At 40.8% G+C, this 23,036-nt stretch overlaps 1 protein-coding gene across 1 annotated transcript in view; it reads left to right on the top strand.

Annotated features, from left to right (window-relative positions):
- CDK15 (cyclin dependent kinase 15) overlaps positions 1-23,036 on the top strand; it is a gene marked incomplete at both ends in the record, with an annotated part of 77,118 nt that overhangs the window by 19,527 nt on the left and 34,555 nt on the right. Inside the window, 3 exons of the mRNA XM_080799225.1 lie at positions 5,576-5,699; positions 7,716-7,836; positions 20,842-20,935. Of these exons, the coding sequence (XP_080655351.1) occupies positions 5,576-5,699; positions 7,716-7,836; positions 20,842-20,935 (339 nt within the window). The remainder of the gene's footprint in view (positions 1-5,575; positions 5,700-7,715; positions 7,837-20,841; positions 20,936-23,036) is intronic.

Here is a 23,036-nt window from a genome sequence, read left to right as displayed (position 1 = left end):
GCCCCCTGTCAGGCTCCGAGTTTCCGTGGGGAGTCTGCTTGAAGGAGATTCTCTCTCTCTGCCTCTGTCCCTCCCCACCCCAACCCCGGTCACGTGTGCGTTCTCGTGAGCTCTCTCTCTCAAAATAAGTAAATAAAATCTTTTTTTAAAAAGTTCCCCCTTAAGATATAGAGCAATGTCTAGCCATTTTCCAAGCAGCCTAAACCTGTCAGTCATCGCCATCAATGCAAATGTGTCTTCAGAAGTACAGATCAATTAAAAAGAATTGCACTCAAAGGAAGGAAGTGAAACTAAGCCATCATAAAATAAATACGTTCTTCATGGCAGACTACTGCGGTCTGTGATAAAGTTTGTGCTGTATTTACAGCTCCCCCACCAGAATCAGCAAACAAAGTACCCCCGTTAGGTCGAAATCAGTTACCTGTTTGTCTGTTCTACCCACTCGTGTTATAAATGGGACCAAGTTCCATTTCCCAGTCACTGGAATAGAAATAATAATAAACTCTTAACTCGCTATAATTCTATGTCTGCTGTAAATTTTAGAAACCATTTCATTTCATACTTTTCATTCCCTAAGATTTTTATTGGCATTAATTGGTCCTTGATATAATCTATATGAAATTTCTATATGAGGTACTCATTCATTTAATTAATATTTATGTTCTTTTATTCATTTATTCATTCAAGAATGATTGAGTACTTGGTATTATATTAAGTTCTGAGGCTTCAATAATGAATAAGTTGTGTTTCTTATTTTCAATAAGCTTAAAGCCCAGTAAGATATATGGACTTAAACAGGTAGTAAGAAGCAAAGTGACAACAGCTACAGCCATGTTAACTAGAAATACGGTGAGAACTCAGAGTAAGGGGACCTACTCCAGTCTTGGAAGCAAGGGGAAAAAGAAAGTTTGAGGGTTGAGGAGAGTGAAAACATTTAAAAATAGCTAGTGGAGATGGGATAGAGCCCCTGACTAGGCAAACCAAGAAAGAATGTCCAGTGGGTCGAGGACTCTTGGTAAAAATGGAAACCATTAAATTATCTGCATGATCCTGGGATTTCCTTTTTAATGACAGTGCTGACCAATTCAGAGAGAGAAATTGAAAAAGTAGACAGCTGGATTGATTCAGTGTTGGGATTTTGCCAGACATGTGAAAGAAAAAGACGGTTGGGCAAGAGATTTGAGCAGATTGTCAAGAGAGAGGTTAGAGGGGCACCTGGGTGGCTCAGTGGGTTAAAGCCTCTGCCTTCGGCTCAGGTCATGATCCCAGAGTCCTGGGATCGAGCCCCGCATCAGGCTCCCTGCTCCGCAGGGGGCCTGCTTCCTCCTCTCACTCTGCCTGTCTCTCTGCCTACTCATGATCTCTGTCTGTCAAATAAATAAACAAAATCTTAAAAAAAAAAAAAAAAAAGAGAGAGAGGTTAGAATGATGGTCAGGCTTCTGAGCTGAGTTGAATCTGAAGGAAGGAAGTGAGGCTAGGCAGGTTGCTGGTAGCTAGGGAGAGAGCAGAAGAGTCAAGGAACCAGGGGTATTGGTTAAGTTGCTGAACGCTTGGAGAAAGAATAACCGAGAAAGAACATTTTCAGGCTTGAGTGACTCTCATCCCTAGCACTGTGCTAAAGGCGTAGAAGGATAAAAAAACATAGAAGACATGATTTCTACTCCCTCAAGGGCCTTACAACCAAAATCAAGAGATGGGAAATAGGCACCAATCCTATGACAGGACATTTGTGAATTGTGAATAACACCAAGTAAGAAATGAGACCAAAATAGAAATAAGACCTAGTGTAGATAGATGTCTTCTCATTTTAAGAGCTTTTATGGAGCCAAATGTTAAAAGATGCATTGCATTTCAAGAGGCTGGGATAGGGGAAGATGTTGGAGGAGGAAGGAATGTTTTCAGCAAAGGTACAGAGCAGAGACGTGGAAGCGCCGAGCAGAGCAGTATGGGATGTGTTGAAGGATGAGGACCCCAGAGTCGTGGACCATGAGGGTTGGAGGAACCACAGTGCTTTTCAGGCTTCACGTTCTGACCCGTTCGTGGGTTATGAAATTAATTTGGTGATCAGCAACTAGCATTTTAAAAAAATTAAATGGAACAGAGGAGAAAAGAATAGAAAATATTAGAGTACATTACACCGAGTAAGAATAAGCACTATTTTGTGCTTCAGCTCCAGCTGAAACTGTACTTGTACCTCTGTACGAATACAGGATACATAAGTGTTTCTTACTGTAAGTTACACCAGGAAAAAAAAAAAAAAACAACCCAAACCTTAAAAACATTGGGCTGGTCTAACTTCCTTATTTTGCAGAATTGGAATCTAAAGGTTGAGAAGACAAGTATTTTGCCTGGGGTTACAGAAACAGCTTTTGCCATTGCTAACCGTGATTCTTGCTTAAGATCCTTTTCCACTAGTGCCCATACTGCATCTCTGGTGCTGTTGGCCTGACATAGAGAATTTATTAGTTAGATCATGGTACATAGGCCTGGAAAAATAGATGGGGTAGGTGGCTGAGAGCCTTATTTTCTAAGATGTGGACTCTATTTCTTAGATGGTAGGGTCGTAAAAGGGACTTAAGTTGAGAGAGAATGACATGATCAGAAGGAAATTTATGTAACTGTGGTCCCGGAGTTGACTGATGGGGGCCAGCCCAGGGCTTCTCAAACCGCAGTGAGCGGATGAATGACCTGAGCATCTGATTCAGGAAGTCAAGGGTGAGGCCTCACGTTCCAGATCTCTAGCACAATCTCCTTGATTGACCAGAAGAATTATAGATCTAGTAACAGAAATAGAAGAAATCGATTTGGAGAGGAGGAGGAGGAGGAGTCCTGTTGTAGACAGGGTGAACTTCTAATCAAGGTGGAAATCCAAAGGGAAGCGAGCAGTAGACAATCAGAGAAGTCAGTGCCCAGGAGGAAGCTCTACGCTGGAGATGTAGACTTGGGGGTAATTGGCACTTGGAGTTTGTAGTTCAAGACAGGAGAGTAGATAACCCAAAGAGCAAATGCACAAAGATGAAAGAACTGATTATAGAACTCTTTCCCTTAGGGGTTAAAGGAGGCACAGGACAACAGAAGACAAAAGGAAGGAGCTTTTCAGACTGTAGAGGATCCAGGAAAGTACACTCTCGTGAAAGTCAGGGCACGAGACAATTTCAGAGAAGGCGTGGATGGTCAAGACGGCCACTAGCTCCATGAATACGGTTGAAAACCGTACTTGACTGCAATCAGACTTGACTACTTGGTGGCTTTGTGAGGGCTATGCTACTTAACAGAGGGATTTATCAGAGGTATAATGGTTTTCCAATCAAAGCAAGTGGGGCTGGAGATGAGTGTCCCCTAGCAGACACAGCAGAGAAAATGCTCACTCTGGCCCAGAGAGCACTAGCCCGGTGAAATGATTTTGTTCCCAAGTGCCTCGGTGTGTTGAAAACAGGACTCTCATCCCTGGGGTCTGGGAATCCTCTCTGGAAAGCATCACCCACGACCTGGCTTGACACTGACTGAGAACTAACCCCATTGGGTTGGGCTGTGTTATCGGTGAAGCTTGGGCCAGCGTGAAGGAAGGATCCAGGTCGCAAAGGTTTCAAGAGGGAAGTTAATCAGGGCAGACTTTAAGTTTTAAGAAGTGTGGCTATAAAATCCCATACATTAACACTGCCGTGCGTTACCGTGTAGGAATGCGGACGGACATCCATGGGGAGCCAGGGAGGAAAGGGCCCGCAGAGAGAGGAGGTGGGAGCCGGGATGACTCATTAGTGAGAGCAGTCTGTACTCCAACAGGAAAGGCATTTCAGGCTGGCCCACGCAGAAGTTCTGCCTCTGACTCAGCCAGCTGATGCTCCCTTTCCCTGTCATGTTTTAATTTGCTTTTCTCTGGTTTCTCAGAATGGTGTAGAGGAGTTAGGCAGGTCTGAGTTTGAGTTTTGGCCCTGACTGTTTCTTGACATGTTTTTAAAGTTTCCTCGAGCCCTATTTTTCTTATCTGCAAATCGAGGACCAGCTTACCTCCCTCACGGGGTTACTTTGAGGATTCGAAAAGGTGCGAAGTGTGCAATATAGGTTGTTTTCCCTTCCTCCCTTCTGTCTCTGTCCCTCTGTTGTCTCAAGCTCCCTCCTTCCTTGGTGTTCTCACTCTGAAAGGCATCATCTGTGAGCACACAAGGTAGCAGCTTCTTTTTCCTGCATTTTTCATTGGTTCTTCATATTGTCTTTTCCAGAAATATTTGTATTTATAGCTGATTGGAAGGTTTAAGCGTTGGTATAGGAATTTCGCATTTTGGTAGCTTCGTGGTTTGATGAATGGGAAAATGGATAGCGTATGTGTGCAAAGCACCAATATGGGAAAGCACTGGGGAAGCTCATAGAACCAGTGAGCATTTGAAGTAGGAGTTGAAAGAAAGCTTTCACGTCCTTAAATGGCTTGTGAGCCCAAGGTGAGACCTGCATGAAGTCCACAGCCCCCAGGCTCCTGCTCTGGTCAGACCGCACTCCCTTCAGCTTGGCTACCATATCCCCTACCCCTTGTTAGGCCAGTACAGGTCCCAGCGTCTCTGAAGTTCCTAATTTCCAGGATGTGATGGAAAAAGTGGATCCATTTGCACAGCTTTGCATCGGCTACTTTGTCTGCCTCTCCAGGAATGCTGGAGCCAGGCTTTTCTCTTCTAAATTGTCAGAACATGTTCTCAGTTGGCAGAGGTCTTTGTAAACACTAATGTTGGTGTTTCAGTTCTCAATTGCCAGTGGCACTGGAAAAGAGCAAAAGACATTGGGATCCTAAGCATTCTTTTTTTTCCTTCAGCTTCTATACTGGGGAGAACCTAGAAATGTTTTCGGTTTCTATGCCTTCTTTACCACATGCAACATTTAAAAATTTGGGCCCACATTGTATTTTTCCCTCTTCTTTCTTCTCTCTACTATTTATTCCTTATTCTTTTCAGGCCTTTTTTTTTTTTTTTTTTTGGTCTAATTTTGGGAGGTCTCTCTTCCCTCTTAATCAAATGGCTGTATTATAGCTTGTTTTCAACTTTGGACTTCAGACTTTAAAAATAGGTTTAAAAAGATAATGGTTCCTTTATTTCCTACTACCCTCTAAAGATATATTTCCCAGTCTGGTCTCCTTGTGTTATGTTTTTAAAAGGGTTTCATATCAGAGAGCTTGGAAAACTCAAGCAGTTGTAAACCTTAGAATATCATTTCCAGGTCAACTTTGATCTTATATGCCAAGTTCATCGGTGGGAAAAAAAAAAATTAAATCTTTCACATCTAAATCAATAACTAGTGTTCCAAAGGAAACTTCAAAGTTTCCCTTTAGATTTTTAAGGAAGGGTAATTCCTCCAGTATCAAAGAAATGAGATGTCAGGAAAAGGCAGAATCCCTTTGTTTAGGACATGGTCTGCTTACTTGACTTTCCTTGTCTCCGCGCCCCCCTCCTCCGAATGTAAAATCTTCATATTTTTTGTTTCTCAAGAGACACTTTTACTATATTCTTTCAGAGGACTGTTTTTGATTTAGAGGGGAAATCAACACATAGTGGCTCAAATCTGCTTAGATAAGGTGTTCATTCCTTCCAGCTTTTCATGTTTCAACTTTTGCGGGGCCTGGCGTACATCCACCACCAACACGTTCTTCACAGGGACCTGAAACCTCAGAACTTACTCATCAGTCACCTGGGAGAGCTCAAACTGGCTGATTTTGGTAAGTCTCCCCTCGAGTCTCCTTCTGGGCTATGAACAATGATGCTTTTGTGTGCACATGTTTAAAGCATTGATGGGCCCTGGCCCTTGAAAAGTGGAGGCCCGTGGAACGTGATGCTTTGTGAGGATGTCAAACTACCCTAGAGGAAGTGTGAGGCAAGAAACGGGGCAAGCTGGGTAGCATCTAGAATTCTATCAAGCTCCAGCCTAATCAGATCCAAAAATTTGGGTTCCTCTAGTGCCCCATGGCCATTTTTTATAGAGACGTGTATAAGCGAACTGTTCCTAGAAGGTTTTCCTACGTGTGAGTGGAAAGAAAAATTCTGTCAGAATAGATCCAGGTTATCCCATGATGACAGGATAAAGATGTAAACCCCAGATTACAGGATGGACTCCTGCTGGAATAGAGACCACAGGGCATTTGCTCCTGCACACCTATCAATAGAGCTTTCTTTGTAGGATTACCTGAGGTTTTTGTCCCATTGGAGTGACATGGATTTCCCTGGGGTATCACTGTATATTTCCATTCTAGCACTTACCCTAGTTTATAATTATACACACGTATATTTGTGTGATGATTTTGTCTCTTCCACTGGACTGTAAGCGTTAGGAAGGCAGCTTGAGTCCATCTTGCTTGTCATCATCTCTCTAGTGCCAGACACCACAGTAGGTGCTCAGGAAATATTTGTTGAAAAGTTGGAGCTGAAGAACCACTCTTCTTTGCTTGGCAGATATCAAATGGTTGCGCTATAGCTGCAAGACTTTTTTTCTGACATAGTAGCTTTCATCTGGACAAGTAAGCATTTAACAGATCCTCATTTCTCAATTCCCCACAATAGAGAACTCATCTACTGAGGTCTTTCCCCAGCTCTAGATCACGTGATTCTGTGAGATGAGTAGCTAACCGACAGAAGTACTAATAGGGGCTCCTGGGTGGCCCAGTCAGTTAAGTGTCCGACTCTTGATTTCGGCTCAGGTCATGATCTCAGGGTCATGAGATCAAGCCCCATGTTGGGCTCCCTGCTGGGCATGGAGTCTGCTTAAAATTCTCTTTCTCCCTCTCTCGCTGCCCCTCCCCACCTCTTAAAAAAAAGAAGTACTCTGATATTGTAGAAGAAAATTTAAGAGTGATGTGTCCAAGGTCTTACCAAACTAATTTGGAATATAGCAGACCCCCTTGCAATTTACTAAACTGGGGATTCCTGGCCTGCAAAAATGGAGGGCACTCATATTACTTGTGAATTGAGTTCTGTTGCTATGACTGAGACACCAAAGTAGAGGTTGTAAACGTGTTAGAAGCTTAATTTCTTGGGACGCCTCTGTGGCTCAATCGGTAGGCGTCTGCCTTCGGCTCAGGTCATGATCCCAGGGTCCTTGCTCAGCATGGTGTCTGCTTCTCCCTCTGCCTGCCGCTACCCGCTGCTTGTGCTCTTTCTCTATCTCTCACTCTGACAAATAAAATATTTTTTTTAAATGAAACTTTTAAAAAAAGCAGCTTAACTTTCTCTCATGTAACAGTCTAACCTAAGTAGTCAGAGCTTGTATGGTGGCCCGTGGAGTCTTGACCCATGTCCCTTCTGTCACGAGGCCCCACCATCCTTAGGGTATTCCCCCGATTACGTATTTAAAGATGGCCGCCACCTCCTCCTCATTAAAGCTTGGAGGAAGAGGGAAAGGGAAGAATCCTTAATCCCTCCAAAAGGGGATGATCCAAAAGCTCACACATCCATTCTGTTTATAGCATATAGGGAAGAAGTTGGTCACCTCACTATACTTACCTGTCAGGAAGGCTACATCCGGCTGCAATGTCGGCCAAAATTTGAGAAACTCACTTGATAAGGAGGTCCACGAGGGTCAAGATAGTTGAGTGACTCTATTAAAAGCACCCAGAGTTTGTGTGTTATTTTTTAAATGTTGATTATTCTGCCAGTTATTAACTCCTTGGTTGCATACATCGATTCCTGGCTCTCCAGGAAGTCCGACGACAGTGAGTTCTGTGCTTTTCTTCTTTGGTCAGGTCTCGCTCGGGCAAAGTCCATTCCCAGCCAGACATACTCTTCAGAAGTTGTGACCCTCTGGTACCGGCCTCCTGATGCCTTGCTGGGAGCCACTGAATATTCCTCTGAACTGGACATATGGTAAGAGCTAGTGCCAAGAAAATGAAGAAAATGTGAGTCATTTTACCCATGCGGATTCCTTTATCATCTGTATTGCATTTTAAATAATAATGCTAATAATGACAATCACATTTGTATACAGAAACAGAAAGTATTTTCAAATATATATCTCATTTACCTTTTGCAATCATTTTGTGAGTTTTTATGGTTAAAGAAACTGAGACTCGGAGAGATCTGGCCCAAGGCATATTCTGAATCCAATGTTCTTTCTACTGTGCCTCTCTTCCTAGCCCTTCTCTTCAGTCCTCCGTCTTTCCCCCTTGTCCTCAGAGAAACACACACCCAACTCTCTGACCACAGATATACACACACATGTCTACACACTAATGCTCACACAAGCCCAGCTCCGAGCTTGGAGAAAGAGGCACACAGACCATGATTCAATAAACCCAATTTTAGCACCAACTCTATTTCTAATTAGTTACTCTGGATTATGTTATCTTGAAAAGCATGTATCTTCTTTGTGTCTGTGTTTCTCCATTTTTAAAATGAGGGTAATAAACTCTCCATGAGAGGAGCTATGGTTTAAGTATAAGAGTCAGATAGATGTTCCCAAGTAGAACCACATCACTGGGGAGGTTCTTGGATTAATGGGGTGCTACGGTGAGTGTGGGATTACTCATCATCCTAGGTGGCTATGTTATGTTATCAGATCTTATTTCTGGAAATTCCCCAGTTATCCAGAGCCCACAGTGAAATGTGTGGTGACTTTACAATCATAGCCACCCCCTCCAAAGGTAACAAAACATATGGACACCCTTCAGTTCCTTAGGAGGTCTTATATAAACAAAAGGCCTTGTTTTAAAAAAAATTAATAACAGATTTTTAAAAAATTAAATAGTATTCTAAAAGGTTAAATTAAGCTTTTGGATTTGCCAAACAATTGAGAAAGGTTGCAGAAATATCCCTCCAGTGGATCTGGAGTCATTGATTTCCTAATACCCTGTACCATTTCTAGAAATATCACCAGCTAGTCAAAATCCTTCTGCAACTGTCAGCTCTCACGGCTCTGCGCTGTCACTTCAAAGGCCTGTGGCGGGCTCTGTTTTTCTCAGAGCTTAATGATGACTTCCTAGTCGTGCTTCACAGACAGAGTGAAACTTCTGCTCATCACTTTTAAACTTTGTTTTATTGTGGAGCATTGAAAGCATTCAAAAAATAGACCCTATAGGGGCGCCTGGGTGGCTCAGTCGGCTAGGTGTCTGCCTCTTGATCTCAGCTCTGGTCTTGATCTCCCCGTCATGAGTTCCAGCCCCGCACTGGGCGCCACAGTAGGCATGGAGCCTACTTAAAAATAAAACAAAACACACACATGAAAAAATATATACCATATATATATATATATATATACATACATACATACATCAGAGATTCTCAACGAGGGCCAGTTTTGCTCCCCAGGGACACCTGGCAATGTCTGGAGACATATTTTATTGTCACAGCTGAAAGGGGTGTGCTGCTGGCATCAATTGGGTAGAGGTCTAGGATGCCCCTATGACACACAGGACATTCCCCTACAACAAAGATTCATCTGGCCCCAGATGTTAACAGTGTCAAGACTGAGGAAGCTGTTGTAGATTAAGAAGCATTATAAGTGAACTTCATGAACCTACTACCCAGTGTCACAACTAGAACACACTGTCATATTTCTGTGGGCTCCTCTCCCAAGAACCTGCCCCTCCATCAGACTGGCTTTGAACCTGAATGTTTTTTCTTTTTTTCTTTTTTTTTTTAGGGAATTTTTTTTTTTGGGAAGATTTTATTTATTCGAGAGAGAGAGAGAATGAGAGAGAGCATGAGAGGGAGAAGGTCAGAGGGAGAAGCAGACTCCCCGTGGAGCTGGGAGCCTGATGTGGGACTACACCCTGGAACCCCAGGATCATGACCTGAGCTGAAGGCAGTCGTTTAACCAATTGAGCCACCCAGGTGCCCCGAACCTGAATTTTTTCTTTTTTTTTTTTTAAGATTTTATTTATTTATTTGACAGACAGAGATCACAAGTAGACAGAGAGGCAGGCAGACAGAGAGGGGGAAGCAGGCTCCCCGCTGAGCAGAGAGCCAGATGTGGGGTTCGATCCCAGGACCCTGAGATCATGACCTGAGCGGAAGGCAGAGGCTTTAACCCACTGAGCCACCCAGGTGTCCCTGAATTTTTTTCTTATTGTCGTTCCTTGACCCCTTCTAAAAATCATATTTTTACACTTTTTCATGTGTTCTAAACATATTGTTTTGTTTTACCGGCTTTTGAGTTTTTGTAAAAATGGTATTATATTGTTTTTAGCCTTCTGGGCCTTGCTTTTTTCTACTCAAGATGTTTCTAAGACCATTCATGTTGATGTAGCTATGCTTTATTCCCTGTTGATGGACATTTCAGTTAGTTAGCTTGGTTTTTTTATTTTGTTTGCTTTTGTTCTAATGAATATACTCGGTACTCGTATTTAAGGACTTCTCTAGAGTACCTACTTAGTGGATCTGCAGTGTCACAGAGTATATGAATGTTCAACTGTCTGAAATAGTGCCGAGTTGTTTTCCAAAGTAGTTGTAACAGTTTACACACCAGCCGTGAGTTCCAGCCCCTTATCCATATCTGCAACAACTCTATAATCAAGTGGGTAGAATGGTATCATGTCATGATCTAAATTCACGTTTTCCTAATTACTAATGAGCTTGGACACCTTTTCATGGATTATTTGCCATTTGTGTTTCTCTTCTATGAGAAACGTGTGTCTTTTGCTTATTTTCTTTTGGTCTCTCTGTCTCTGTCTCCCTCCATCCCTCCCTTTCTTTCTTTCTTTCTTTCTTTCTTGATTGATGCATGTTCTTCCATTCTGAATATGAACCTTTTATCAGTTATGTATATTGTAAGAAGCCTCCCCAGTTCATGGCTTGTGGTTTCATACCCTTATGTTGTCGTTTGGAACAGAAGTTCTTAATTTTAATATTGTTGACTTTATCAAGTCTTTTCTTTTATGGTTAGTGCTTTTGTTTCTTGTTTAAAAAATTCTTCCCTCCTTGAGGTCAGAATGGTATTTTCCAATATGTTCTTTCAAAAGTTGTAAAGTTTTTCCTTTCATTTTAAATCTTTAATATACTGGAAATTGATTTTTGTCCATGCCAACCAATTGTCTTACCCCAGTTCCTTTGGTGATCTGCCATGCCACATCTCTCATATATGAAGTTTCCAAAACACAGGGGTCTGTGTCTGGGTTCTCTACCCTATTCTGTTCCACTGGGGGGGGGTCAGTTTCTCTGTCCCTGCCCCAGTGTCCCACTATATTAATTTCTATAGCTTTATAATGATATTTGATATCTGGTAGGACAAGTGTCCCCACCTAATTCATCTCCTTCCCTCAGGAGGGTCTTGGCTACTTTTTCCCTTTGATTTTTCATACACTTTTTGTTTGTTTGTTTGTTTGTTTGTTTTTAAATTTTTTCTTTTTGTGTAATCTCTACACCTATCGTGGAACTTGAACTCAGAACCCTGAGATCAAGATTTGCATACTCTACCAATTGAGCTAGCTGGGTGTCCCATGATTTTTCATATACATTTTAGATACAGTGTTTCCAGTTTCATGAAAAATCCTAGTGGGATTTTCATTAGAAATTACATTGAAATTATAGAACTCTGAGGATAACCAACACCTTTGTAATATTGTTTTCCAATTTTTAAACACAGTATATCTCTCATCTGTTTGGTTAGTCCTTAATGTCTTTTAGTAGTTTTATCATTTTCTCTCTAAGCTCTTTCATGTCTAGAGCAAAGGTCCTTGTAAGTCTATTTCTGTTGTTAATTGTTTCTTTTGGTTCTTGCATATAGTATCTTTTTTTTTTTCCATGCGTGTTGTTTTGACAGTTATATGCTAATTTACCTTGAAATTTCATTTGTGGGATATTTTTTTTTTTTGAGGCCTTGAATGAGGTGGGCTCCCTCAGGGAAGATTTACGTTTGATTTTGCTATGGGCATTATTTCTAAAGAAAGTGATTTTTGTATTTTATGTAAGCGTTGGTCTGCCCCTCAGATCTTGATTTCCTGATACCATTCCCCGCTAAAAAGAACTCAGATATTTTGGAAAAATGGCCAATTCTAAGGCTGGGGCAGGGAAAGTATAAGGTGAGTCAGGAACACCTTGGTGGGCCAGAACATTTTTTTTATAAAGTGGTCCAAAAATGATGAGAATATATCAGAAGGACAGGGGAAGCAACTTGAAGAAATGTCCAAATGTCAAAGATGTACAATTTGAGTGCAATTTGACTTATAATCAAAGCAAATAATGTGAGTAATGGATTATAACCCATTGAATAAAATAGGAATGCATGAGCCCATATTAAGGTTAGCTAGCTAACTGGATACAAAAGGAAACACCTCCTTCCTGTAGCACTCCAATTAATAACAGAAGAAATGATGGACTTAGAAAACCACTCTTTTGCAGTATAGGAGTCATTGGCTCAAGTAAGAATTAACAATGCCAAACTAGAAAGTTTGATGAGGAATAAAAAATTTATATAGTCTCAAAATAATTGCCAAGAAGTTATTTATCAATTACAAAAAAAAATAGTAACTTTATAGTAGAGAAACTTGGCAGATACCACATTCACCAAGTGATTTGAGTTAATATTATCAATAATGGGACTGACTGACACTGGGTGCCTCCTAATATGGGGCACTGAGGAGGGTACAATATCACTTATGTGGTTTTCCTGGGGAAAAAAAAAATCCCAAACATCAGGTAAATTAACTCTGTTTGAGTGACATTCTGCAACATAACTGGCCTGTCCTTTTTTTTTTTTTTAAGATTTTATTTATTTATTTGACAGACAAAGATCACAAGTTGGCAGAGAGGCAGGCAGAGGTTGGGGGGGGCAGGATCCCTGCTGAGCAGGGAGCCCGATGCGGGGCTCGATCCCAGGACTCTGAGATCATGACCCAAGCCAAAGCCAGAGGCTTTAACCACTGAGCCACCCAGGTGCCCCTGGCCTGTCCTCATTTAAAGGGTTATAGGGGAGGGAAAATTTCCCTCTATCCTCTTAGAGTCTACAGACTAGGCTGAAAACTGACAACAGATTAATGGGGGAAAAGCATATAAATTTTATTTGATGTTCAGTTTTATGTGACATGGGGGAAGGGGCTTTGTAGAGAGAAGAGAAAACTCCCAAAGAAGCAGCTAGGCTTGGAGGCTTTTGTACCATTCTGACAAAGGATGATAAATTTGTAGGGAAGTGATAAGACAAAAGAAAGAGGTTTCTGGACTCTTCAGTGGCAGTAAATTGTGGGCTGGACATCCTCACAAGGGGAATTTATGCCCTACTTTCAGGCATAGAGGGGGAAGCAGAAAGCTCATCATATGTTTGCTCTTTTTCAATTGCCTTCAGCTCAAAATAGTCTTTATACCAGAGGGGCATATTTTGATACCCTACTGGGTCCAAGTTTTAAAAGGCAAAGAAAGACTGAGGAATTATTCCAGAAGAAAGAAACTGAAGAGATATGCCAACAAACGCAATGCAGGGTCCTAGATTGGATCCTGGGGGAAGTGGAACTAAAGAACAGTACTGAGGGGACGCCTGGGTGGCTCAGTTGGTTGAGCGGCTGCCTTCGGCTCAGGTCGTGATCCCAGTGTCCTGGGATCGAGTCCCGCATCGGGCTCCTTGCTCGGCAGGGAGCCGGCTTCTCCCTCTGCCTCTGCCTGCCACTCTGTCTGCCTGTGCTCGCTCACTCTCTCTCTAACAAATAAATAAATTAAAAAAAAAAAAAAAAAGAAAGAGCAGTACTGGGAAAAAAGGTAAAATTTAAATATGGACTGTGGATCAGAGAGTAGTAATTGATCAATGTTAAATTTCCCAATTTTGTTAATTGCAGTGTTGTTATGTAAGAGAATTCCTTTGTTCTTAGAAAATACAAAGTACGTAGGGGTGAAGAATTATGATTTGCAACTTACTGCTTCAGATAAAAGGAAAAAATGAAAGAGGCAATAATGTTGGAAATTGGTGAATCGGTTTGAAAAGAGCTCTTTCTACTATGCTTGCAACTTTTCTTTAAGTTTGAAATTATTTACATATTAAAAGCCATCACCAAAATTGAGAAAAATCTGGTGTTTCGTGAAAGATAGCATAAGAAGCACTGACCTAGTATGTGATTGGTGTGTGCAAATATTTCACACACGTTTCAGAAGAATTCAGATTTTTTAGTTGTTGGGTACAGGTTTTTACATATATTCAAAAATTCAAGGTTAATTGTGTTATCCAAATCTTTTTTTTTTTAAGATTTTATTTATTTATTTGACAAACAGAAATCACAAGTAGGAAGAGAGGCAGGCAGAGAGAGAGGAGGAAGCAGACTCCCCACTGAGCAGCGAGCCTGATATGGGGCTCTATCCCAGCAGCCTGGGATCATGACCCGAGCCGAAGGCAGAGGCTTTACCCACTGAGCCACCCAGGCGCCCCTATCCAAATCTTTTTTACATCATTTTTATCTGTTTAACTTACCAAACAAAGGTGTGTTCAAATTGTTTACTACATTGTTGATTTGTCATATTTCTATTCATTTTTGCTTTATATACTTAAAGCTATTTTCATTAAGTGTCAATAAATTTAAAACTGTTTAAAATTTTAAAACTTTAAAACTGCATGTTTTAAATCTTATTTTTTGAATAACTTCCCTTTCTTTTGAAGCTATTCTTTTAGAATATTCTTTAGTATAGGCCTGTTGGTGGCAAACTCTTTTTTTGTGTCTTAAACTCTCATTGCTGAAAGGTAGACTTGCTGGGGATATAATTCAAGATTGATGCTTATTTTTTCTCAGAACTTTGAAGATCTCATCCCCCTGCTTTGTCTTCTGTTGCTGCTGTTGTGAAATTCGCTTTGAGCCTTATTGTCTTACTTTTGCAAGTGATCTCTCATTTTAGCTACACGTTTTAAAGAGTTTTTTGTTTTTTTGTTTTTTGTGGGTTTTTTGGCCTTTATTCTTATAAAGTTTTCACTGAAGCTGCCTGGTGTGGGTTTCTTTTCACTTACCCTGCTTGGTATATACTGTGCTTCTTCTGGTTATGAATCATGTCTTTAGTTGGTTATTTCCTCTTTGAATGTTGCCTCTATTCCCGTCTCTCTTTCTGGAGCTCCAATGAAAGACTGTCAGGCCGTGTTTTCCTATTACCCACAGCTCTTATCCTTTCTTTCGTATTTACTGTCTCCTTAACTTTCTGTGCTGCATTCTGGGGAATTTCTTCAGCTCACCTACCAGTTCTTTAAGTCTGTCTTAAGCTACATATCCCTTACATGTACAAAATGTTATTTCATTGGTGTTTCATGAATTTAACCATGAATAATGATAACATAAAATAGAAATTCAATTGTAAGTTAAAATTATTGTCATTACCCTTATTCATTCCATTATTATTACTGTTTTCCCAGTAAAACTCAAAAAGTAATATAAAAATAGAGCAATAGGCTCCTTTCATTGAGCTTACTGTTATTTGTTGACTCTCTACATAATTGTTAGGTATCAGAGTGTGTATGTTGTGATTCTTCTTCCCCCATTTTTTTTCTTTTCAGAGTGGTAAAAGGGGAAGTGAGTAGGGAGAAGATTTCCAACTGACAAAGGAAGGAAAGGGGGGAAATCCTATTGTGCTAGGCCATGAAACCCCATAGGGTACAAGCTGAGTGCTTTTCATCTATCTGTCTGTCTGTCTATCTATCTATCTATCTATCTACCTATTTACTGGGGCGGTGCAGAGGGAGAGGGAGAAGAGAATCTTAAGTAGGCTCCAAGCCCAGATCTCACGACTCTGAGATCACGACCTGAGCTGAAATCAAGAGTCAGACACTTGACTGACTGAGCCACCCTGCCGCCCTAGGCTGAGTCCATTTTAGGAGGCAGTTGACCATGGGGGAACATTAGAGCCTTTATCTTAAAGAAACTAATGATACCATAGAGTGCCAGAGCCTCTCATGACAGTGAGCCCAGGGGACACCAGTGTCAGTGGGAGCCCAGAATGAAGAGTTAGATTCTGGAAAACACACAAGTAGGACATACTGGTTATTCCTAGCACTTAAAACCAACCTCTCTCTTCCTGCATCATCATTTCTTCTTTCTTTCTGCCATCTTTTTAGGCCTTAAAAGATTCTATTAGCAACTTCAGGGAAAAAACTCAATGTTTTAGGAGAACTACACCATTTTGTTATTGTTTTTACTTTTTTGTATTGTGTTAAAATACGCATAACATAAAATTTATCATTTTAGCCATTTTTTAAAGATTTATTCATTTATTTATTTTAGAGAGAGAGTATGAGTGAGGAGAAGGGGAGAGGGAGAGAGTCCTCAAGCAGACTCCCCACTGAGCTCAGAGCCCGACACAGGTTCCATCCCATGAGCCTGAAATCATGACTTGAGCCAAAAATCAAGAGTCAGATGCTTAACTAACTGAACCACACACACACACCCACTTTACCCATTTTATTTATTTATTTTTAAGATTTTATTTATATATTTATTTGTCAAAGAGAGAGAAGGAGCAAGCACAGGCAGACAAAGTGGCAGGCAGAGGCAGAGGGAGAAGCAGGCTCCCCGCCGAGCAAGGAGCCCAATGTGGGACTCGATCCCAGGATGCTGGGATCATGACCTGAGCCAAAGACAGCCCCTCAACCAACTGAGCCACCCAGGCATCTCACTTTAACCATTTTAAAATGTACAGTCCAATGGCATTAAGTACATTCACATTGTAGTGTAACCATCACTATTATCCATTTCCAAAACTTTTCATCATCCCAAGCTAAAACTCTATACCCATTAAACAAAAACTGCCTCTTCCTCTCTTCCCCCAGCCCCTGAGATCCATTATTCTATTTGCAGTCTCCATGAATCTAAGTCTTTTTAGGCACTTCATATACATACAATCATACAATATTTTTCTTCTGCATCTGGTTTATTTCACTTAGCATAATGTTGTCAAGGTTTATCCACGTTGGGGTAAACTGGGTTTTAAAGAAGGATTTGTTTTGGCACACAATGTGCACTATTCAAAACTGACTTTCAGGCAGCTGCTGGTTTTAGGACTATGAAGAGTTGTTCCTGCCTGAGAGATTACAAATTGCCTGCTGCAAACTTCCAAATATAAAGAGTGGCCCAGGGAAAAGCAAATGGAAATGTCATGTCACTGTCATATGTTATGTTGTTCTGAATTAATTTCAAAAGTGAAAAATGAAATACTGATTCATTTCTCCCAAAAACATTTTTGTATGTTTTTTACACCTCTCAAAAACCTAACTCCTGAGATGGTTGATTTCCCCAGAGACTGCCTAAGGAATTTGAAGAATCTTCTCCTCTCTTACAGAAGAATTTGTTCATGCTCAGAATAGAGAAAAGGTTAGGAAGAAAGCCAGAAAAAGCAGAAAACATATAAGCTGTTTCTTCTAACTTGGCTGAAGAGCCACAGTTGGAGCAGTAGTGACCCAGCGGCATCTCTCCTTTCTGGAAGGATTAGCCGGTTGGCACCATAGGGTCTTTTTTACCCTGCAAAGGAAGCTCCCCTTCATTTACATGGATGGCCCCCAGGATATCCCACAGAGCAGAAGTCCTCTGAGAACCTAAAGATAGGAAGGGTAAGAAGGAGAGGTAAGAAGAGCCACAGGATGAAGATTTAAGCGCGAAACAGAGGAGTAAAAGGGAATAGGAGCCGGTTTCCTAATTGGACCTAAATACTCAGAATATTTTAAATGTTTGCTTAAGGCTAGGCTGGGGGTGGACAAAATAGACAACAGCCACTCGACTAGTTTACAAACCAAATTAAAAAATACAATAGCTCTGAAGAACAAATGAAAAAAAATAAGAAGATGAGTTGTATAGTTTTTAAAGAACGATGCTTACACCTAGAAAGCATCTTTTGTTCTTCAAACTCAGAGTGCATGGGTTTACTTTCTTACCAATGCATTGATATTTATGGTACTTATGGATATTCCAGGAACTGAAATACGATTGATTTAGGAATTTTGTTTGTCTTGCAAGTGTCCAAGTAAGCACATGGGCACCCACGCGTGCGTGTGCGCACACACACAAGACACACAGAAACACACTCTCTCTCTATATATGTATATAAATATTACAAATATAAACAAACAAATATAAACAATATATTACAAATATAAACAAATATTACAAATATAAACAATATAGACTCTGTATTTGTTAGCTGAGAAAGGGTTTTTCTTTTTTTAAAGATTTTGTTTATTTATTTGACAGAGAGAGATCACAAGTAGGCAGAGAGAGAGAGAGAGGAGGAAGCAGGCTCCACGCCGAGCAGAGAGCCTGATGCGGGACTCGATCCCAGGACACTGAAATCATGACCAGAGCTGAAGGCAGAGGCTTAACCCACTGAGCCACCCAGGCACCCATCTGAGAAAGGTTTTAATCTACCCCTAGGTGAAACTTAAAAACAAAGACTGAAGAGAATGCCACTAAGGCACCAACCACACAAATGCAAACAAAGAATTTCAACCAAATGTTAGCAGAGAGAGCATCAGGGGCAGTGGGTGGTAGCCATTCAGTGGCATTCACCAAGTCGGTTTCCTAGTTGGCTTATCTCCTCATTGACCATTGCTAACAATCAGGATGGTTTTTAACCATTTGACAGTTTTCTATTACTTTTATTCTTCATATTATTGTTTAACTCACATGTTTTATATCTGTTGCTTTAAAGACAAGGGGAAGAAATAGATTTTAAAATACAAGCTAATGAGGAGCTTTCATGCTAAAAATTCCCCTCAACATACCATTTGCCAGATTCTTAAGTCATATTTGTCTGATCAGAATTCTTGTAGCACATATCAAGATGTCTCTAATACATGAAAAATAATTAAAAAGTAAATATGGTGGCCACTGTATCCAAACTGACTTTTTAAAAATTGCCAATAATGTCTTATCTTGTATTTACATTTGTGCAAAATTCTAAAAATAAGCCAGAGGGTTATTTTAAATGCAAACCAAATATTAGGTCATGAAAACAGTTTTTTATCTTTTTTTGACAGGAGAAGATACAATGATATTTCAGTGTTCATTTTTTCTCTTTTTTTAAAGATTTTATTTATTTGAAAGAGGGCAAGAGAGCACTCATCATGAGTTGGGGGGAGAGGCAGAGGAAGAGGGAGAAGTAGGCCTCCTGCTGAGCAGGAAGCCCAAAGTGGGGCTCAATCCCAGGACCCGGGGATCATGATCTGAGTCAAAGGCAGGCGTTTAACCGACTGAGCCACCCAGGTGCCCCACAATTTTCTTTTTAATATAAACTCTATCCTCAAACCAGACATAAGTAAAAATTACTCTTCAACTTGTTTACCAAGAAATCCGCTTTCTCCTCCACAAGCAATTTAAAGTGAATTATAGGGGTGTCTGAGTGGCTCAGTCGTTAAGCGATCCCAGGGTCCTGGGATCGAACCCCGTGTTGGGCTCCCCGCTCTGTGGAAAGCCTGCTTCTCCCTCTCCCACTCCCCCTACTTGTGTTCCCTCTCTCGCTGTCTCTGTCTCTGTCAAATAAATAAATAAAATCTTTAAAAAAATAATAAACTGAATTATATAGACTGTGTCTGCAACCCGAAGGAAAAAATGAAAAGTTATCATATGCAATAAATGCATTGAATAATATTAAAGACCAGATTTAAAATGAACTTGATAATAAATTTTTAATACCATGATCATCTCTAATAAAATGTTTTACTTAACTATCCTTCTTTATCATGCCACATAAGAAAATGTCAGGATGATTAAGGGAATTTGCGAAATTATGCGTTATAAGTGCGAAGCATTTGGAGTCAAAGGATAGGACCACGAGGATAATCACTGTAATCCATCACCTGGACCATTTTTATCTCTCAAAAGACTTATATGAATAAAAATGTGTATTATTAGCAAAATAAATCTTACCCCTCACTGTCCCTCAGGAATTACCCTCCAGTTTGACTACGCAGGAAATAGATTTTCTATTTCACCCTATTTCATCTATTTTGAGAGGCACACTCTCAGCTAAATCAGGATGTACCTTATAATCAGTACAGTCTTACCAAGGCCACCAGCCAGGCTGCAGCTGGGACCACAGCTACCATTGCCACATGTGAACATCAAATGCCAGCATCAAAAGTTGCAGAATGGGCGTCAGTGACTTGGAAGAAAGTTTTGCAGAAAGGAGAGCTTTCTTTCGTCTTTTCCTTCTTTTTAAACTAGGAACCAAACGGTTGTGGAGAGGGAGTGCACGAGGCATGTTTAGTAACATTCTTTAAGCAGGAATCAAAAGTAGGTTAGCTCCACGTAATGGCAAGGTCAGCCTAGGAGCCCAGCTACCGAGGACTCTAAGTTTTCTTATGGATTATTTTAAGAAATGCTTCATCATCAAACTCCTGATATAGAGGATGATCGCATGGATAAACATAGACATCAAAGAGTCTGAGTCAAATGCTGAATGTGAAAAACTTATAGGAGAACCCAAACCAATTTATTTCACTTAAATATTCCATTTGTGGCGTGTACAAGTATGATATGTGATAAAATCATCTAATTAAAGTCATAATAGCCCTTTCGCTAGCTGTAAAAGGAACATTCTGATTGCATCGTGGTGTCACTTGCAGGAGTTTTCCTTCTTAGTCCTTACTTACACTAACAGAGCCTCTTACGAGAACATCTTAGATTCCATGCAAGACAGCATTCAATTCGGAGACTCAGTACTTCTAATAAAAAGGATAATGAACTTGCATGAGCTGAAACGTTTGCTGTCTTTACTGGGTCCCTAAATGCTGGTTGCGTATCATTTTAACTAAGAGCTGCTGGTTATTCTTACTTTTCTTTTTCTTTTTTTTTCCCCCAAGACTTTTAATAGCATGTGGCCCCTTTTAACTCCCCCCAAATATTTGCTGGGTGGAGAAATACTAGTAGTTCAGTTTCACATGTACGGTTTCCTTGAACTTGCCTGGCTGACTCTTGTTTCCTTCGCTAGGGGTGCAGGCTGCATCTTTATTGAAATGTTCCAGGGTGAACCTTTGTTTCCTGGGGTTTCCAGCATCCTCGAACAGCTGGAGAAGATCTGGGAGGTAAGAGAAGAATTTTCTCTGAGGAAGAAGAAATACCTACAATTCAAACTTTGAGCCAACTTTGCTTTAGAGACCATGAACTAGCCCATGTGCTTTGAGATTTTACGCCGTGTATTAAGGCTGTGGACACTGTGGGATTTGCCGCAGGTGTAGACACCTTGGCAATGGAGGCGCAGTCAGGAAATCGTAGTTGTCTTATAGTAGCCCCTGAATGCACCTGCTCCCTGTTGTGATTTTCTCAGCCTCCCAGGGAAATTTCTGCTGCTACTGCTTAAGCACATCCCTGCCTCACCACCCTCAGCTCTGACGCTATCGTATATTTGGCCCTGGGTCCTTGTCAACTGAAGACAAGACACGAAATTTCCGCAGAACTCTGATAAAGGCTTAACCGTGTTAGTGTGAGAGAAGTATTAATCATGCTCTTCCAAAAGCACGTTCCTAAGGTGTGAAGGTGCTTCTCTGTGTGGTTCCATTTCTTGACTCACTATGCCTACCTCATTTGGAGACTTTATTTATTTATTTATTTGACAGAGAGAGAGCAAGCGAGATCACAAGTAGGTGGAGAGGCAGGCAGAGAGAGAGGGGGAAGCAGGCTCCCCGCTGAGCAGAGAGCCTGATGTGGGGCTTGATCCCAGGACCTTGGGATCATGACCTGAGCGAAGGCAGAGGCTTTAACCCACTGAGCCCCCCAGGCGCCCCTATCCCTACCTCTTTTGTACCATGATGTACTTCATTCTTCCTTTCTTGTAGTTTATATGCCACGTACTATAGTCATCTGTATATTTTTCTCTTTTTGGTTATTTTTTTCATTGTGGTAAAATATACATAAAATTTGCCTTCTAACCAATTTTAAGACTATGATTCATTAAGTACCTTTACCTTGTTGTGCAACCATCACCACCAACCAGTTCCAAAACATTTTCATGACCTAAAGCAGAAGTTCTATACCCATGAAACACTGACCCCCCATCTTCCTTCCTTCCAGCCCCTAGATAAGCTCTCATCAATTTTCTGTCTCTATGAATTTGCCTATCCCAGGTATCTCATATTAGTGGAATCCTATAGGATTTGTCTTCTGTGTCTGGCTTATTTCACTTATATTTTAAAAGTTCATCCATGCTGTAGTGTATGTCAAAGTGTTTTAAACGAACCGTTGTTATCCTGGATCCTGCTCCCTTTCAAGTTTGCTTGCTTCAAGCAGGAATCTGGAGCATTCTCACTAAGAGCTTCTGATAAGGGGTTTCTTGGGAGATATGGCCAGAGTGGGGTTTTTGTGCGTAGGTAAGGAAATTCGGCTTCTCTGGAACTGCTTTACAGTTGTGAGGCAGAGGGGCACCTGGGTGGCTCAGTCATTAAGCATCTGCCTTCAGCTCAAGTCATGATCCCAGGGTCCTGGGATCGAACCCCATGTCGGGCTCCCTGCTCTGTAGAAAGCCTGCTTCTCCCTCTCCCACTCCCCCTGCTTGTATTCCCTCTCTCGCTGTGTCTGTCTCTGTCAAATAAATAAATAAAATCTTTAAAAAAAAAATTTTTTTTTTGAGGTGGAGACACAGTTTTGTTAACACAACCACAGTTCCAAGTTCTGAAGACAATGTGAGAGCTGGTCACATTCAACAGTGTGTTATCTTTTACACTACTACAGTTCGAGCAGGTAGAAACTTCAACATTACAGACAAATCCTGAATTACTATTTCATTAAACATGGACTACACAGATGAAAATAGGAAAGCTATTTTGGGTTCCATGATATTTGATGGAGGAATCGCCTTTTGGAAAGCAATGGGTGCATTCTACTCTCCCAACCTTTAACCACAACCTTCTTCACACTCCTCCTGAGACCTCACTTTTAGAAACGAAGTCGTAATGACAAACCCTGAATCTTTATTTTACCATCTTTCTAAAATGCCTGTGTGTGTGTGTGTGTGTGTGTGTGTATGTTTTCGTCTGAATAACCCTCACCTCTTCCTGATCAAGTTTTTAGAAATCTGATCCTTGTAATAAGTGTTTTTAGAAAATAATCCCAGATGCGGTTCTAAAAGCAGAATAAAATAAACTATGCAGACTTTAAATTCATTAATCAAAATGCCTTCAGTTTCCATTC

This window comes from Martes martes (assembly GCF_963455335.1).
Source record: "Martes martes genome assembly, chromosome: 3".
Classification (NCBI taxonomy): domain Eukaryota; kingdom Metazoa; phylum Chordata; class Mammalia; order Carnivora; family Mustelidae; genus Martes; species Martes martes.
Note: the sequence above shows the minus strand (reverse complement) of the source record. Positions and strands in the feature narration are given on the sequence as shown.